Source organism: Archocentrus centrarchus, chromosome 6 (genome assembly GCF_007364275.1).
Source record: "Archocentrus centrarchus isolate MPI-CPG fArcCen1 chromosome 6, fArcCen1, whole genome shotgun sequence".
Classification (NCBI taxonomy): domain Eukaryota; kingdom Metazoa; phylum Chordata; class Actinopteri; order Cichliformes; family Cichlidae; genus Archocentrus; species Archocentrus centrarchus.
In genome coordinates this window covers 24,991,985-25,012,376 of record NC_044351.1, presented here as the reverse complement: position 1 = coordinate 25,012,376, position 20,392 = coordinate 24,991,985, and the positions used below count along the sequence as shown (strand labels likewise).

The 20,392-nt window shown below is 39.7% G+C and overlaps 1 protein-coding gene across 2 annotated transcripts in view; it reads left to right on the top strand.

Moving 5' to 3' along the window:
- furinb (furin (paired basic amino acid cleaving enzyme) b) overlaps positions 1 to 20,392 on the top strand; it is a 183,842-nt gene that overhangs the window by 116,440 nt on the left and 47,010 nt on the right. For both annotated transcript variants that reach the window (XM_030730647.1, XM_030730648.1), the window contains exon 3: positions 17,005 to 17,103. In XM_030730647.1, coding sequence (XP_030586507.1) covers positions 17,005 to 17,103 — 99 coding nt within the window. The remainder of the gene's footprint in view (positions 1 to 17,004; positions 17,104 to 20,392) is intronic.

Below are 20,392 nucleotides of genomic sequence, written 5' to 3'. Positions count from 1 at the left end.
TAAAGAATGACAAATGAAAGTGAATAAAAGGGGAAAATAAAAGGTGATTGGTGTTTTTCGAAATACCGGTGTTGTGTGTGCCTCCATCTATTTAAATGACAAAAAAGGTGTGTTATTGACCCTGAGTGGTAAGGCACAGCACAATCTTGACACCAAAATTGCAGTGTGCCGCTAGATTACTGGTGACACACTGAGACTGCTGCACTTTTTTTTTTCAACCCACTGCAGTGTGCTGCAAAATGCTGAAGGGGTGTAACCAAGGTGAGAAACAACACTGCACCTCGGGAAAATCCTACAATGATAAAAATCTGCGATATCCAGAATACTGCAGGAAAATGTGACCATTTGCAGTATGTACAGTGTCATTCTGTCACTTGCATGACAAGCAAATAGGAAGGCACCCATGATTTTAATAAAGGTCTTAACATAAGGAGAGGGATGAAATGTATGCACTGAACATGTCAGTATTAATAGAGGCAGAATCACTGGGGGGTGAGTGAAAGACAGAGAGTAAAAGGATTAAAGTGATGAGAGCTGAATGGAAATGGAAGTGGAACCTATTTACTTCAGTTCCTGAGAACTAGGGTGACGGAGCCTGACGGAGCCTGCTCTGGCATCAGGGAATTCAGCATACATTAGGCGATGAGGAAAAGAGCAGTGGGCTGAGTTACACCCTGCAAATGAATAATCCAGGAGTCTCACAGAATCATGGCGCTCCATAGCAGGCCACTGTCTGAGGAACAAGCCGGAGGGGACAGCTGGAGGCTGGAGTTGTCTTTTTTTATTGACCTTATCACACACAGGGAGTGGGAAGATAGAGATACAGAGGTGTGAATGTATCAGAATGTGTTGTGCGTGTGCACACAAGTGTTTCTTCATCGTTCTGTGATGTTCAAATGAGAGTGTAAGGTTATTTTTCTTTCTAGTGTTTTGGTGGGGTTTTTTTTTTTATGCAGTAGGGTTGCATCTTCTTGCTATGTGTCTGGAGGTGCTGACAGCTTCCATTTTCCTGAGCCGAGCCCTTGATGTGAAGGGCACATACTCGGCAGAGGACGTTTTGCACATTTCCTTTTCAGTAGTCCATCACTGTTGCTGTACACCCACAGCGCCTCTCTCAATGCTGCTGTCTCCCCTTTTACATCCATTGATAGATTGACTGATCTGAGTCTATGAAAAATCTATAGGACAACCTTTTGAGTGCTTGTCACATTGATTTTTCATGGACTATAGCTTCTGTGGTAACAAGTAGGATTCTCCTTCTTGGAGAAAGTATGCTCCTACATGACCCTGCAGTCAAGATTGCAGAGAAAGTCATTGCTGAACATAGGGCAGTATTAACATAAATAATTAGAAGTGGATGAGCAAACTGTTGCTTTTTACATGACTGGAGTCAAGTGCAGTTTGTGTGTGCTCTTCACCCTAGATCAGAACTGCTTTTAAATATTTAATGGCATGGCAATCACGATGACATGCTGCCTTAAGGCATAAACTAAAGACCAACAGCATACAGGTTCCACTTGTGCAATCCAACACCTTGAATACTAAACAGTGTAACATACTCAGTATTTCAGAAGGTTTCAGTTGCATTGACGTGTTTTCATTTTTAACTCACGCTCCAGCATTTTTAGTCTTTCTCTTCATTTGCATAATGCTATACTTCATTGCCTCAGCTCTTTGTCAGATGCACTCACCACGGTGGCACGTTGGTTTCCATAGTTTCTTTAGATCCAAAGAGCACTGATCCTGCTCATCTTTTCAGAATGTCTATTTACTCTACCCTTCTCCCGAAGGCTTGAAAATTAACCCAGTTTGATCTCAATCCTTTTGCTTTCCGCTGAAGTTGTTTTCATGTATCATAACATCTTCTCTTGCTTTTGCCCATGGCGATAGGATGGGGTTCCCTGTGGCCCCAGTTTTAGGAAAGATTGTTTGCAAGTGCATGTGAATGTGTGTTATTCTGTCACTCCTCATCTTTTTTTTTCCTCCATTCTGTTACTGTCTTGTGCTGTCTGTCTTTAGTTCTTGCTCAGTGAATGGTAACAGCAACATTTCGTGCAGTGAAGCCTTGCTTCTTCACCCCTGGGCTTGTCAGACAGTTTCTCTGTAATATATGAGGAGGTTAACATTAGATTACTGATATCACCAGTATAAGGAGAAACCATTTGCAAAACAGATTCAGCTTCCCCTTAACTACGTGAATACTCTAGATATTGGTAAAGCATATAGAGTTGAGTGTGTACTGATTGTGCTGCTGCATATATTCAGTCAAGACATGGATTTAAGACTTAGAAACTAGCCTAGTGGGCTAAAGCTCAAATTTAAAAAGAAGGCAATGAGTGAACAGAAATATTAATATTTCTCTCTCATACTCACGCACGCACACACACGCGCGCACACACACACACACTACCTCAAACGCAAGGTCTTTTTTTTCAGTCTCCCATTCTTAAGGTCATAGCCCCAAATTTTTCGTGAGTGTGTGTGTGAGTGAGTGTGTGTGTGAGTGAGTGTGTGTGTGTCCTTGTGGCTACATGTGTGAGATACTTTGAACACCAGCATGTTTGTGAGTTTGAGATGCCAGTTGCTTCTGTTAGCAAGGTTTGGCTGAGTGATGATGTAGTTCTGCGTGCGTGCGTGCGTGCGTGCGTGCGTGCGTGCGTGCGTGCGTGCGTGCGCGTGCGTGCGTGCACACGCAGTGCGTGTGTGTGGGTTTTGATAAGGGACAGTGCAGGGAGAGAAGGCTTATCTGTTCTTGGAAAAAAAAAATCATACCACAGATATAAGCGACATTGGGAATGCTAGTTTTTCTACATTTAGCTCTGCAGCAAATGCATAAGATTAAACGCTCCAGGCTAGTTAATTTTTTGGGCATAATTTAAGTTGGAATATATTGCATCAAGACGTTAGAGATACTGTACAGATTCACCATGTTTATTCAGATACAGAACGAGTTCTGATTACACATTCTATATTTGGATTTTAAAGCAACAGTCATTTACAGAGCCCTTGAGACAGGCTGGCGACCTGTACAGGCTGTACCCTGCCTCTCGCCCTGTGACAGCTTTGATAGGCTCCAGCCCCCCCCCCCCCCCCCCCCCCCCTCACCCCCGACCCTGAATAGGATAAGCAGAAGAGGATGGATGGATGGAGTCATTTACAGAGCCACAACTGTATAAATTTTGCTTCATGGTAATATTGGCAAAAGGTCAGGCATCAGTAGGGCCTCTATATTTCTGCTCTAGTGATGCATGGATTGTATCCGTTAACTGGTTAGTTTTCCACCTTTTCCATTCAGGTGTTCTCCTGTGATATATTTCTTATCCCTCCTTTCTTTCATATTCCACTGTGTCTTACTCTTCCAGAATAGGAATAAGTCTATCTGAACACATTGTGATTTAGCATGTCTTTACCTTGAAGGTCTTGTTGCTTTCCCTGCAGCTGCTCATATATAACTTTTAATTATTTGTATTGAAAAACATTGATTTAAAGTCCTGTTAATTTCACAACTTTTATTCTGCCTCTGTCTTATTACTTCAAGACTATTGGAGAGATGGTCTTTGTAGGTATTTTATTTAAATATTTGCTTTTTTTTTTTTTGTGGCTTAGCTTCTCTCAAGACAGCAAGTCTCCTGAGCTGTTGAATAGAATCAAGGCAAGCAATGTGCGGAATTGCAGCTAAGATGCAAACAAATAATTACCCCTCATTTGAAAACACTCGATTAGCTTCTATTAAAGTAAAACAATGAGTTACTCCCACTAAGTGGAACCCCAGAGTTTAAGCCTAATTAGTACAAAAGATATCAGCCCAGTGGCTCAGTGGACGCCAACAATATGACTGTTTTAATTGCCCAAGGTCAAATATCAAACCAGCACACAATACCAACACATTTGTTGTGCTTATACAACTAAGCAGCTAAGAAAGGACCCACTGAAAATGCGAACCTGAATGCAGGCCTATGGGTTTGCATTCATGTGTGTGCTTAGGTGAATAAGCAACATAAATAAAAGGAAAGGCAAACATGCCTATAAATGAAAGAGAAGAAGAAGCAAAGGAAAGAGGGCTGTGGCAATCAGCGTGTCCTGCTGTGTCACTGACATTTTAGTCTCAGATGCACAACAGAAGCCATCTCTGAGTGCGTTCCTACAGTATAGAGCACTGTGGGTTGCACACATTTATGTGCATACTGAAGGATTTTCCATCAAGGTTAGTAGCATTGTATATGGTCAGAGGCTTTAAGGTACTCAGCGTTTAGAGTGAATTACTATTATTGCTGCTGTGTCTCTAACTAACAGCCACTGATTGCAGTGTTTTTCTTTGAAAGATGGGTTTGATTGATGCCAATTCCAATAAGGCTGATTTGCCTCTATGCACTTTCCCCAAGCTTAAGGGAATACGCTTAATGTGGAACTCTGTCATTGTCAATATCAGCATTGTTGATTTTTAAGCTCTGATGCTAGACACCAGAGGCAGCAGACTCAAGTTGCTAATTTGAGGACTTGGGACTCATTTGACCAAAACTGATCAGAGTTTTGACTTCACTTTGGCATTTGTAAATATAAAGTTTGTCTTAGGAATTGACCAATTACTCAATGACTCTTTATATTAACTATTAGCATGTTTCTAGATGTTGAGAAGTTAGATTTTATTTTGAAACATGATTGTGTTATTTGAAGTGTAAGCATACAAAGCTGGCAGCCTACTTGAGTGTGGCAGGTCAGTGGAGGCAACTATCATAAGAGGGCTAAAAAACAGGAGAATTTTGATTAAAGAATTGGATTGTCCATGAAGGTACTAACAAAAGAGCCACGCAAAGTCTGCAGCTCAAAAATCTAGACAAGCCCATTCTACTCTACAGGTAATGGTATGTGAACTCATGGCTGGCTAAACATGGCCAAAAAAAACTCTAAGCTATGTTATAGTCGGCTTTGATTCGATAGGGCATATCACTGGGATGACTAACCAGTAATGTTTATCGATTTGTAACAATTGTCTTCTATTGAAATATCGCTTTCTTTGCTGTTACTATGACTCTGATGTCAGTGTCATTATAAGTGTACAAAAAATCCTAACCACTTGATGGTCCCTGTTGTGCAAGTTATGTTAAAGTTATGTCAAATTTATACATGGAGTGCCTTTGCATTATGTGACTAAGCTTAATACTAGACATAATAACATATATAGCTAAACTCTGATACAACCCTAAATCACTTCTGAGCAATCTTTTTGATATCGTGACCAGACGTTAGGTAGCGTTCCCATGACAGAGCATCAGATGATGGAGTTTCATTCCATGTATTATCACAGCAGAGATCACTTTATTCATAATTATGATGAATTATTTTATGATGAGCAAGTTTTCTGTTATGTGTCTGATAGCCATGAAATATATTCTCTTGTTGGTTTGAAAATTTAGCTACTAACAACCAGATATTCCTGATCATTTCATTTGAATAGGTAATGTTCCTAAAATATTACCTGTTAGAGTTGGCAGTTACTATAACTCTACCTTTACTGTAAAGTAAGGTAATGAAGAATGCAGGTTATGCCAACAGTACTCAGTCCAGCCCAGTGGTATTCAGGTTGAGGTCAGGACTCAGTGCAGGCCAGTCAAGTTTTTCCTCACCAAACACCCTGTTTTTGTGGACCTTACTCTGTCCAGTGGAACAGGAAGGGGTCATCCCCAAACTCTTCCCACAAAGTTGGGAACATGAAATTGTTCAAAATGTCTTGGTAGCATAAGCGGAGGCATTAAGAGCTCCATTCACTGGAACTAAGGGGCCAACCCCAGCTCCTGATAAACAGCCCCGCACCATAATCCCCCTCCACCAAACTTTACTCTCTTGGCAACCATCAAATGTGATTCGTCACTCCTTAGAACACATCTCCACAGTTCTAGAGTCCAGTGGCGGCATGCTTTACACCACTGCAGATTCAACTCTTCTGGCAAAGCTTTTCACAAGGTTTAGGCGTGTCTACGGAAATTTTTGGTCATTCTTCCAGAAGTGTATTTGTGAGGTCAAGACACTGATGTTAGATGAGAAGGCCTGACTCGCAGTCTCTGCTCTAGTTCAATTGTGCAGTCTAGTAATGTTCTTCCACACCAAGCTCACTCATCCATGGACCTTGCTTTATTCACTGGTGTGCAGTCATGTTGGAACAGGAAGAGGCCATCCCACAAACTTGGGAGCATGAAATTGTCTACAATATCTTGGTATGCTGAAGCATTAAGAGTTCCTTTCACTGGAACTAAGGGGCCAAGCCCAATTTCTTAATCCCCATAATCCCCCCTCCATCAAACTTTACACTTGGCACAATGCAGTCAGACAAGTACCGTTCTCCTGGCAACCACCAAACTCAGACTCATTCATCAGATTGCCAGATGATGAAGTGTGATTCGTCACTCCAGAGAAACACATCTTCACTGCTCAAAGTCCAATGGTGGCATGTTTTACTCCACTGCATCCAACGCTTTGCAGTCGTGGAAACCCATTCCATGATGCTCTCTACGTACTGGTATATAGCTAATCTAAAAGCCACATGAAGTTTGGAGGTCTGTAGCGATTGACCCATGGCTTAGTTGCTGTTGTTTGGATTAAAAACTGGTTTAGGAGCTTTGCCGATGTGCGGACCCCTTTTTTTCTCTTTACAATTTTTTTGTTCCAACACCCAGCCTTCATTTTGGATGTGCGTGTCTTTTTTCCTTTTTAGTTGCTGTTGTTCCTAATCCACTGTGGAATATTTAGCACCAAGGAAATTTCACAGCTGGACTTGTTGCACAGGTGGCATCCTATCACATTACCACACTGGAATTTATTGACCCATTCCTTCACAAATGTTTGTAGAAGCAGTCTGCATGCCTGGGTGCTTGATTTTTTTTTTTTTTTTATTCATATGCCATGGAAGTGATTGAAACACCTGAATTCTGTGATTTGGATGGGTGAGTGAATACTTTGGCAATGTAGTGTAGCTAATGTCAGCCCAGATATTGGCCCTGCCAGTACATTGGTCGGGTTCTACTGTGAACCCTGTAAGGTATGCCTATGATATTCTTTAAATACTATTCAGTTGTATTTGGCTTTGACTTTTTAAATGTTGTACATCTGCTTTCCCTTTAGAATGTTTACAGCTCTAAATTCAGAGCCCTGCTCTCCTCTTTTATTTTTTTTTTTAAGAAACTTGTTATTGATTGCAACAAAATATCATTAAGATTAACAAGTTGTAAGCATGGTAAACCTGTTTCCATTACAAGCAATGAAAATTAAACTTCTGAAGCCCTCTAGCTTTGAACTGACTAAAATGTGAAAGCTGGGGTAAATCATTAGAATTTCATATGACTTGCTTGACCTGAGCCAGACTGCAGTCTGGCTCAACTTGCCTGAGAAAAAAAAGGACTTGATTTTGACTTGCACATGCGACTCACTTCCACCTCTGCTAGATACTAGGTATTTGTATTCATTCTCCATGGCATACAATCATAGACATACACACTTATACACATTGTATTGTTGACTAGAATCCACACACATAGGCTCATTCTCTACGCTGCCACCTCTCTGAAAATCATAATTCTTTTTAGTCTTCTTGCAGAATTACATTTTGGTGATAAGAAAAATCTGATTTTATTGTGTTTGTCTTCTATCATCTGTCACTCTGACAATCAGAGAATGTCAGGCATGAAACAAATTTTGCACACATTTCTGAAAAAGTAAAATGCATAATTTTATCCTCACTAGCTTGACGAGACTGAAAAGAAAACCTTCCCTTGATTCAAATCCGTTTGTAACATTGGAAAGTTGCCTAAGCACTTCTATGCATATACACTGCAATGTAAAATAACACTAGGTTACAGTCCAGTGGAAGCTTGCTGCATTTCTCTTTTTCTGCACCACTGATCCGATACAATCCTTTTTTATCCAATATGGACCAAACAACTGTGGCTGGAGGTGGCAGGAACCAGGCAGCCACCATAATGTAGACCAGAATATGACATAGCAGAGGGGAGACTGGAGAGATACCATAACCATATTTTCACTCACCTTGAAGTCTTAACCACTCTGGATAATAACACTTTGGATTGCTTGCATGTCCTGATGTTTAGAAAACTACTTTAAGTATAACCTCTATTATATGGCATTCTGGGGTAAACAGTGGTTTTCACTGTCATTACCTAACAGTGAGTTATAGTTCGACAAACTATGTTAGGCAAAGGATCATTAGAGAAATCAGAATCTCAAGTATGAAAGATGATGTGGTGAGTGGGATGAAAAAATGATTAAAAAAAAAAAAAACTAAGTGAAGCTGGTTGATGCCTCTTTGATGCTTTGCATATCTCCCAGACTGACAGAAAGCTTTGATAAGCGATCTTAATGTCAGTTGCACTCAAAACTCTGCCAACATGTAAACTCCCACATCGTCTGTCTCACACGACTGCACACTCTTGTAAGTTTAAAGTTGTTTAAATTACAAGCTTGAAATACTTGACATTCACATCAGATGAACCCAATTTAGACAAATCTCGGTTCATAAATAATTTCATTTTAAAGTCACAGAATCCAACCAAGAGCCCACACAGATTAATATTTTTTTCATGCTCAAAGCAAATTAACTTAGCAGAACTAAGATGGATCTGTGTTGGCATATGTGCCTACAGATTCACAGATGCAGTCCTGCAAAATCCTTCACAAGAAAAGGGTGGTCACAGTGTGGAAGCTACAGTTACATTTCAGTTTTTTTGCAGTCTTTTTTTTTTTTTCCTTTTAATTCACTACTCACAAGTCTGCATTTCAGGAGATGGCTTCTAAGTGAATTAACTTCTATCTGCTAAGATTTATTAAGATAAGCCAAACCTTCAACCTTTTAAGGAAAAATCAGTTATCAAAGTAGCAGTTTATGTGTATCCCAAGAGTTGTATCAATTCATTTGGTTACTGACATAACCCCGGTTCTCTGAAAACCAAGTGAGGTATCTCACTATGGGAAGCAACCTCTGGTGTGACCAATCACAGAAGTTCTATTACCACCAGGTCTGTCCTAGACAGACCGATCAATTCAAGTACTCAGGGTCTCCTAACCCCTTATAATAGCCCCTGGCCCCACACCAGGCATTCTCCAAGTGTTTCTTCCACATGCTCATGCAAGTAGGGCAGTGCGGTGAGATATCTCACTCGATGTTACGTGAGTAACCAGATGTTCTCTTTCAAACCTTGCTCGATATCTCATGGGAGATATAGCCCACTCTCGGATTGTATGCTCCAAACCCTATAACTCCTTGCCCCAGGCAGGTCAAACCTACACTTAGTCCAAAAAAGGTCAGCATTTAAAACCCCACACAAAATACTGAGTGTTCCAGCAAGGGCGCAGTCACATTGAGGCAATAAAACCTAACACATGTGTGTGGTGATGCCCAACTAGCAGCTGTACAGATGTTCTTTACTGAAACACCCCTAAGAAGGGCCCATGAGGTAGCCACAACAGGCTGCAGTCCCTGGCACTCATATGCCATCACTATAGCCTCTACCACCCAGTGTGACAACCACTGGTGGGACATAGGCTTCCCTTTATGTGAGGGGGCCCAGGACACAAAGAGCTGGTTGCTTTCCCTAAACCCCTTAGTCCCTGTCTAGGTAATTGCATAAAGCTCGGACAGGACAAAATGATTTGAGCTGCCTCTGTCTGTCATCAACAAATGGTGGGGGTGAAAAAGCTAATAGCTCCAGTGTGGGGCAGCTGTAGGTAGACTCTCTAACCTTAGTCACAAAGGCCAGGTTAGGGCACAGGACCACCTTACTATAGTTGGGGGGGAAAACTGAAGACAGAAAGTTGCGTAGATAAAACCATAATACCAATGCTGAGCTTTGACAGCTAGCATAGCTACACAGAAACCAGCTACTTGACAGCTCCCTCAAAATATGCAGATATGCAATGACTCAACAACTGCTTCAAGACAAAAATATTTTTGTGATGAAAAATATAACTACAGCATAATAAACATTATTCCTGTAACCAGAAAAACCCACGTTCAAGGATTACCTTGACGGCTCTGCCAAAGAACAGGTTAAGAGGATAGGACCGCTGAGGAGCTTTTTTAATCTTCACGGGGAAGAAAGCGAGAATGCCTGGTGTGGGGTCAGGGACTATTATAAGGGAGTTGGGAGACCCCGTGTCCATGAAGTGACCGGTCTGTCTAGGACAGATGTGGTAGTGGAGCTTCCGTGATTAGTCACGCCAGCGGGTGCTTCCCATAGTGAGATATCGTGTGAGGTTTTCAGCGAACAGCATTATGATGTATGTTTTCATGTTTGCCAAAATGAAAGTTGGTTGTTTACCCTCCCGAATCCCAAGAGTTATGTAAGGGTGTTGGTTGGTTTGGTTGTCAGCAGGATTACTCCAAGAGTTATGAATGGATTTCGATGAAATTTTGTGGAGTGGTTGGAAGACAAGAGGAAGAATGATTAAATTTTGGCAGTGATCCGGATCACGATCTGGATCCAGGAATTTTTTAAGGATTCTTCACTATTGCGGGATAGGGGGATTTTAATAATTTAGCTTCTAACTCCGAAACACAAGACACAAAGCCTGAAAAAAATTAGAGTGTAACATAGTCACATGTTCTAATCAACAACATAGTGAGGCGACGATCATTTTTTTTAATCGTTTACTTCTCAGATGATCCTAAAGTCTGGGAAAGATGCAAGATTATTTCACAGCATTTACATACCGTATTACAGCGTAGTGACCCTATGGCCTTGGCTAAGGTTTGCGCCTCTCCGAGTGCTTCTAGTTAGTTTTATTTTCACATAGTTCAAAAAAACTCTCAGGGACTGATTTCAAAATCATTTCATCATATAGCCCTCTCCAGCAGAGCTGCTGATGTAAGCAGAGAATATACACAGTGGTGTGATTTGAGCTGTGTGTAGTTTCTAAATGAGTAGTGCAATACATCCGTGAGAGTTAACTACGCAATCATTTTCTCCTTCATATGTACATATATATATAAAAAAAATACTGACTGACATATGGATATCTGATATATTTTTTATTTATTTTAAATCTCTATTGGCATCCACCCTGGAATTATGTTATTGGTCAGGGCTGGTAATAGTTATACATTTGTTGAGCTGAGAAATTATTTTAAAATGAACCGATTTAAAATTTTCCAACAGTGGTGGTATTTTTTGCCTTTGTATTCTGTATTGAGCAGACTCTACTGAATGCATCATTCATAGAAATATCTTGATCCTTGTGGGATAGCAACTTTGAGTAGAACAACTGTGAGAATGGTGCATAAGATTTGGAGGTCCTGTAGGTCACAGCTGAGCCCTCACCTGAGTCTTTAGCTGTTTCAGGTTCACAAAATTGGAATGTTAATGTAACAGAGTGGATCTTAACATGGAGTGTGGAGGGAGGGGAAATATGATGTTGCTCATTACATGACTTTTACAGGCTTTCAGAGAGTCCACCCCACAGTTTAAAGCCTAGAGTATACTCCGTTGAGGACACGGAAATGGACAGCTGGAAACCCAAGGGCTGAGTAGTCATTCCTGTTATACTTTGACATCCACATGAAGTCTGCCACCTGAGTAGCATTTGGTGCATTGCAACAAAAATTCTCAGAGAACGAATCCAAAAAAGGCACAAAAAACAAGCAGGCGCTCTGATGCTCGCATGGACCCTCGTGCTAACCATCTGATGATGAAATTTATGTCACTGGAAATCATGGATGCAGAAAGTGTAATCCCTACTTAAGAACCACCACTCTATACTCTGGGTTTCCCCCAACAAACCTAAGTGACAATTTGATGCATTTTCTACACTTCCATGGATTTTCTGTTCAGGATCTCACCCAGTCCCCCTTATATCTGATTGAAGACTTTGCTTTTCATTGTAGCTATAAGTTACAAAAGCTTTGAAAACTATTAGTTAAATAAACTGACCTTTACATGTTTACAAGATCAGCTGTTTTCAGTATCTATTTGTTCTCAACTGAGAACATGCATTTTACTGAAAAATACTTTTCCTTTGATGACATTCATAAGACAAATTTATATTCAGTGTTAAAGTTAGATTTTCTCAATATAAATCCACTATGATCTTTAGATTCACCAAGGTGCCATTAAAAGTTCTTTAAGATTTATTATGAACTTTTGTTGGTTTGTCCTTGCTTCTTGTATAATGTGTTACTAATCACATTTATTAGAATACAACTTTCTTGCTGATGTCAACTAAGCTGTCTTAAATTTATAAATTATACTTGCTCTAGTTCTCTGTGTTCGTGCCTCCGGGAAAAAATTTTTTCTGAAGTAGGCAATGGTTTTTCCAGTTTGATGTGCAGATTTAGATTTGACCAGAGAGAGGCTTTTGGGCATGTCTTAAAATCATAAATTTTACATATTTTCTCTCCGTTCTCTCAAATATCTTTTCATAGCACAGAATGGACTTTGAATTTTCTTCTATGAAAATATTGAATTGAATACATTTGCATTAATATTTATCCTAAGACAAAGGAAGAAATTTGTTGGTATTATCTTGCTTTATGTTGGAACTTTTAAAATTTTTCTTTTGACAGAATTAACTGACAGACCAAGTGGTAGAGTAATCGATAAGAAAAATATAATTTTTGGTTGCAGTTCTGTCCTTGAGTCACTTTTCTCCAAGGCTACACAAAGGTGTAGAAATGATGGAAATAGGAGTGAAACAGCTAAAGTAAGAAATGCATGAGAAAGGAACTTCTGGTACTGCCCAGTGAGGAGTGTAAAGGGCAGTGTGCCTCTAATACAGACTCAGAGCTTAGTGGCAGGGTGACTAATGACCTACAGTGCTCTCAATTATTATTGCTAACACATACACACACACACAAACCCCATGTGATTCAGTCGAGTGCCCGCTTAGGAGAGGTATGACTCAGTTGCAATCACGGGCAGCTACACCAACATTCCGTCTCCATCTCAATTTCCCGAGACCCGTAGACTCGTGGTCTAAATGAGTACATCAGCACTCTTGAAAATAGGTTTGTCCACAGAAAAGCCACCCCAACACAGCACAGATTAGCTTTCTGCCCTGCCGCAATCAATGTGAAAGTGGGTCTCATTAATTACTTTGGGCACATCTTTTATCACACCTCAGTCGCACATTATTCAGATGTTTTTTTGTTTTGTTTTTTTTTTTCCATTTTTAGCTTTGACGTTGCTTTTGAGGTACGGTGATTGTAAGGTTATTCATTGACTGTTTAATGACGATGTAATAAAATCTGAATCTGCTCAGGATCTGCAATAATATTGTTATTAAGAGGAATGTCCTTCAATAGTAATAAAAATGTACCTTTCTGTCATTTATTTTTATTATATTACATAAATGTTAATTCTTGTCTTTTTGGTATGTTTATATCTGTTTGCTATCTATGAGTTGTTATCATTGTCAGACATTACATGACTTAAATATATTATCCACCCTTTGCTCATGAATGTTATAACTCCATAAGTTATGGATAGTGACAAATTTTTTGTAACTTTGGCTCTGTACACCACCAAGGTAGAACCATCAAGACACAATTGAAGTGCAGATTTTCAGCTTTAACTCGAGGGTGTTAATAGAAGTATTGCAGAAACTGTTGAAGAATTATGGCCATTTTTATACAGACAGACTAATATAATTTTAGATAAGAGGATTGTTTTTAAATGCTGGTGACTACCTAGAAGGTTTTTCCATCTCAAATCATCAAATTTTTAAAACATTTTATGCTCAGTTCATCTCTGCATAAAAGGTTTGTGGTCTGAAGTTTGGATATATGTAAATTTTGTTTGTTTGTTTTGAAAAATGTTCCTTCGACTCATTTCCAGCATTTTTTTTTTTTTTTAACACTTTGACATCTGAGGCCTTGTTTAAAACATGAATATGTTAAGAAGTATTAAAGATAAAAGCTTGAAATTTTCACTGGCCTTTCTTACCATAAAAATGAATCAGGATCTGTAATTTGCTATTGAGCATTGGCTAGTTAAAATATAAAAAGAATGAATAAATAAAATTAAGCAGGCCTGCAATGTCCCACATTTGAGAGCGCACTTATTAAAAAAAAACAAAAAACTTTACATTGCAAAAGACAGTGAAAATTTCTGAATATACATAGCTGTGTTTTGCCATACTGCAATACAACACGGAATACTTTTTAACATGAAATTCCTGCTATTCCTGCTATTTTCATCCAACTATCGTGCTAGATTGAGCAAATATGACATGTTGTACCACTATATATATATAATCAGTAAATAATCTAATCTGAATACAATAAAATTCTGGAGTTTCTAGATGATACTGAATTATAACTGAGAAAACTATTTTGTTAAATAAATTAATATTTTTCTTTTATGAGACCTACTGACCTACCGTTTAGAGACCCACTACCCTGGAGGAGTCTTATAATTCAGTTTAGGCTTAAAATATAAATAAATAAAGAGGTATCACATCATCAATAAACACTATTGGCCCAGTTCCACTGGCAGCCATACATGTCAGATGTGTATATACATGCCATACCATTACCTCCACCACAGACATTGTGGTATGCTGTGGATCATGGGGTTTTTCTTTCCTTCTCCATACTTTTATCTTCCTGTCATTCTGGTAGCCGTTAATATTGGCTTCATATGTCTAAATAGTTTTTTAAAAACTGCTTAGGCTCTTAGATGATTTTCTGGCAACGTCTAAGCTGGCCTTCTTGTTCTTGAGTGTAACCAATTGTTTGATCTTTCAGGCCTTTTTGATGTAGCTGAGCCTGCCAGCTCATTCCTTCTTTTTAAGGATGTACCAGATTGTTGATATGGCCACTCCTAAAGTTTTTGCTACTGTCTGGCCCAGTCAACACATACACTGGTATTTTGATAAATGTAACCTTTAATATGTGCTTTGGAATTTCATCCACGTAAACAATGTTTTAGGTCACTGAAAATGGAGCTTTTGAAAAACACCTTCCAGGGCGAACATTTTCAGAAACTCTATTTCTGTGTTTACATGTGGACAAGGACAATGAAGATTGTGTCTGGAAACATCAAAGGTGTGCACCTTTTTTTGACATCACTGTGCTCCATAGTTGATTACTGTTAGGGTTATATCACCACCGGTTGCTTTGGCATGCCCTTGACAGTGCTTGATGTCTCTTGCATTTTCATTAGATGGAGTTATTTTTCAAAACAAAAGAAAAATATTCATTTTAAAAAAATACCTGTGTATCTGTGGAAGTAGCCTTATTTTGTTTTTCAGTGTAATGATGACCTTCCACTTACATCAGCACATCTTTAAAGCTCATATTGAGAGTTCCACTGAAAAGCTACCAAATACAAGTTCAACACTTGGAACCCCCGATCTTTTAGGGGGGAAAAAAAAAAAAAAAAACCTTCATAACATGTAGCCAATTTCCTCATAAAAGCAGCCTTATTCTTCTTGTATCTTTTCTACACCTAATTGCATGCAGCGTGAACTCAGAGGGAGAAAAAAAAAAAAAGAATTTTGCATAACACTGAGTAATTTAAGGCTGATCTTAACTCAGTTTATGTGAAATTTATCACAGCAAGTGATTTAAAAGCAAATCTTAATTACAAATATTTGACAAAGTCAAATTGGCTGGAGCTAGGCTGGCAGCTTTATATCACTGCTGCCAGACTCTAAGCTCTGGAGCTTAGAGTCCAGCCTCCAGTCTGGACGGCCCATAGACAGCCTGCCTGCAGAATCAGCCTGCAGCCCCAGGAGAGCCTTCCATCCTGCTGCGTCTGCTCTTCTCCCTCCTCATACACATCCATCCTGCCTGGTCGACCTGTCAAACCCTGCATGTCCCACCCCTTGCCTCCCTCTGTTATTTTCCCCTCCTTCTCTCCCCTCTCTCTTCCTCTGCTCCACTGGGCTTGTGAAGGTGAGCCAGTCCCCAGTGGCACTACTGTACAGATTGCAATGTTTCCTCTTCAAATGGAGGCAGCTCTCTTGTGAAAACCCATGAGAAGAGGGCCTGGGCTGTTTATTTTTGTCTTTTACTGCGCACTTATCTCTGGGTGTCCTTGTTAATTAGTCTCTATCTTACTCTTTGGTCAGCTATGTTTGACGTTACAAGGACAGGATGAGGTTGTTCTGTGTTGCTTCAGAGTGAGGCTGATGAAAAGAAAGCACCCTCTGTGGTTTTAGGCCAATTTGCTGCCACCCAATCACTTGTCCTTAAAAGCTTCTTTATGAGCAGAACGTGTGGGAGAACAATAAAAGTAGTAGGAGGAATGCTTCAGAATAGCTCTGAAGTGACTCAACCTCTAATGGATGTGCCTAATGATTTTTGATGGTGTCCATCTGCGGTTCTGTAATGGATGTCTTAGGGCAGGTGCTCTTCTGGTACACTTCTGTGTCTGACATTTTTTTTTATACAATCTCTAAAGCTGAAGTTTCTTCACCCCACTTCCAGATTTGTCTCTATTCTATTAGGTTACCCAGTTTTTATTGGTGTGTGTGTGTGTGTGTGTGTGTGTGTGTGTGTGTGTGTGTGTGTGTGTGTGTGTGTGTGTGTGTGGTGTGTGTGTGTGTGTGTGGTGTGTGTGTCTCTTCCTTTGGAATTCCTACTCAAAAGCTGCAGTATGATCCAGGTTTAGGTAGCCATCTAAAACTATACTGGCAATGTAACACATACGTTGTAATGATAAAACACAGATCTCAGGTACTTGAGCCTAAAATCCTCATGTGGCTTTTAGAGGACCTCTGTGGCCAACGTTCACATCGTGGGTTATGGCTATTGATGAAATTTGGTTGTTTTGTGTAATTTTTGAAGAGATGTTCACATTTCTACAACCCAGTGGAGCATCAGATCCTTATTTAGTCTTAAATATGGAAAAGCGCGAGCCTGTTCTCAGTTTTCGTTTTGAACAGTATCCTCGCACATTTACTGATGTTCACATGAATACCTTGCTGAGCACAGAGTGTTATTTGGCCATCCTGTTGCTGCAGGTGAACTGATTGTACTCCCCTTTTGTGTCTGTGCAGGTTTTTGGAGATTATTATCACTTCAGGCATCATGCCGTGGAGAAGAGGGCTTTGTCTGGCCACAAGAGGATGCACATCAGACTGCAAAAAGAACCACAGGTAAGACTGTTGTCAGCACTCACACAGCTCAGTGTAGCACTCCATGTTGGCAACAAAAGGCCAAAAGACAGATTGGATTACACATAGAGAATGGGTATATCATGAGAGAAAAGGGTTGTCAGAATCAGTGACAGCTTGTCAAACTCTGCGCAGTCCAAACTCGTCGTTCCATCTGTCCCCTGACCCAATCCAAGGTAGCAGTAAATATGGAAAACCACCCTTCACAACAGCTGGGAGTGTCTCTGTTATTAGGCTTGCTTTTTTTTTTTCCTCCAGTTTTTAAAATCAGTATTTTCACTAATGTTTGCTAGAGATGAAATGTCCTTAACATTTGGTTCATGATATCTCGCTTTTTGCATATGCCGGATGTAATTCCTTCAGCACAAACGTGCCGAGATTGAGAGTTTTTCTTCTTTGTATTATGAAATAAGCAGTGTCGTATTACCAGACCAAACTGTATTCGTACTGTTTCTGAACAATAAAAAAGGCATCTACAAACCAAAATACCCAGAACGGGTTCTTGGGTTTCTTCTCCATCATAATGTTCATGCTCTGGCAGAGGAACAAAGTTGTCAGTTAATGTTGGAAAACACTGATTCACATTATAAACCTCACACTGGACTCTTTATTACAGCTGAATTTGCATATGCAGCCTCCAGATCAAAGCACATCAGCTAAAGAGAAAATAATACTTGAGAAAACACCAGAAACGCTTTTCTTTTATGCATAAAATGCTAATTAAATATGACATTTATAGATCATTACAGCACTGCCTTGTGAAGGCAGTGGGAGATTTGCTAATACCGCAAGCGTTTTAAAAAAAATCATATTTAAGGTTATACTATTAAGCAATACACAGGAGATTTTTAAGGAAACAAAGCAAATATAGCAAATATAATTGTGCATGGGGGACAAGCACTGTTAATATGGTACAATATAAATCTAAGAATGTTTAAAAGAGAAATATGCCAACATCAACTGTGTGCACACAGTCGGTGAAAGGAGGGATACACAGATGAGTTTATTTCCCACCTCCAGTCTGTACCAGCAAGAGAGTTTTTGATCATAGCATTTGCCTGGTTCTTCATTCTTTTGTTAAACCTTTTCTTTTCAACCAAGTAGGAATGATAGGTGAATAAGATACATTTTTTCAATTAACAGCTACAGCTTTTGTATCTAAAAAAAAAAAAAAAAAAAATCCCTGGATCTAAGGCTTGAAGTAAGCTGCTGTGAAATCTGTAGTATAGTAGTGTAAATTCTGTTTGAGTGAAACTATATGAATCTATATGCGTGGCTATTTACAATAAACTATGGGTAAAGCTGCCATACATAGTGACAATAATGTTTGTTTGTTTTTTTAAGTCAGTCCACTTCTTTGCATTAAACTATTTCTCAAACCTTTTGGTATTTTAGAAAAAAAAATCAAATACTTCTGAACTCAGTGAGCAGCAGAAGAATAACTACTGTATCCATGCACACATCTGCTTTATCCTCTCTCTATTTTCAGTCTTGCTGCTAACAGAGTTAGCCATGTGTCACTGCAGTGTTTATACTGGAAACAAGGCAGGCAGCAGTGGTAATTGCTGCTCTAAAAGCATCTTAGGAACTGCCTGACTGGTGCTAAAAAGTAGGCAGTTACCAAGTGAGAACATCTATAGCAAGGTAGATCTGCCAAGTGCAGCCCAAGGACTAATCTGTAGCTTTTCCTGAGTCCAAGTCATTCTGACTGAGGAAAGGACAGATGTGGTCTGACAAGCTCTGAGGCCCCAAGACATCATTAGTGGGATATGATGACGTGCACTGAGGCCAGTGGTATCAGAGGTCGGGCTAAGTGGATGACAACAAGTCTCTGAGAGCATATGGGTTCAAGGCAGTCTGGTTGCTAAGCAAATATCAGTACTGTGGCTCTTAAATGAATAAAAGATTTGTTTTGAAATCTAAAAAAAAAAAAAAAAATGCACAATTAAGTAGATTTAGTACAGGCAGTGACAGAGGCAAGGATTCTGTTATTGTCACTGAGGAAGATTTAATGATGTGTAATATTGGATTTTAGAAGCCGATGGGACTGAGCAACATTAAAACCCGAGTGAGAATCTGTCAATTGAAAGTTGATGTGCTGCTAATAAGAGTCTGACAAGTGCTAAAATTAAACAGTAAGAGAGAAACTGAGGTTTATTATGTGTTCTATATGCTTTCTGGCAGCACCAAATGAGAGAGAAACCAACTTGCAGTTGAAACTGCTGCCTTAACAGCAGAGCCACCTTATCTATTATGAAGACATTTTTGACAAAGGAGATTCCATCTCAGGTTCATCTCAGTTGGAAGGTCAGTAGTTCAAGTTAACACAGCGCTTGAACCCCCAGCTATGAAGGGCAGCAGGTTTTTGGCTCAGCCACAACAACTTGTCCTGAGGTTACCTACCCACCCACACAACCAGAAGCCGAGCAAACCTCAGGCGAAGCATGACCATTGCCAAAAAAAATACCACAGAAGCAAAAGTGAGTGGGATTGTGTTTATGTGTGTTTATTTAAGTGCATTTGTATAATCATATGGTTCTGTAAGACCATCTGATCTCTGAAAAAAGAACGAAAAGGCTTTGTTTTACCTGGTTTTAAAAAAAAAACGATTTAAAACAAGCATAATAGTTGAATTTGGATTAGTCACTGCTGAGCTTTGAGCTCGTTACAGGGCTTCCTCTCTGTAATCCAGCAGCTGTATCTCACATTACCTCCTTTGTCTCCGTTCCTCGGCTCTGTGGAGCTAACGTGGTGTTTATCACTATGCCTTTTGAATAATCACACAGTGGCATGATGACACTGGCAGCTGCATAAGCTTATACTATAATGCTTGCTAGAGTTGTTTGTCATCTGCACTCCACACCCCATATCATCTTTATGATGGAAGGAATTGATTTGTTTGGGGTGGCTACTGTTGGGTTTCTTATGAGCAGCAGTGTCAGGCAGCATGCACAGCGCCTTGGATGGATTTTAACTACATCAGTCTCTCGCACAGTTTTACTAGAAAGTTTCACTCTGGCTGTAAGAGCATGCTGTATTTTTAGTTGCTCGATGAGGCTGACAAAATTTTGCATTTATTATTGTCAACAAATCCCATTAGGAGACCAAAACCAATAATACATTATTCTGCCTCTCAGTAGTGAACTCATGACTTACCAAGCTTGGCATTCAGCCCTAAGCCCACTGGTTGCTTCTGACGTAAATGTTTAAGTGTGAGTCACAAGAGGAACAAGAGGGGGGAGGAAAAAAATCTGTTTGTTGGGGGCCATGA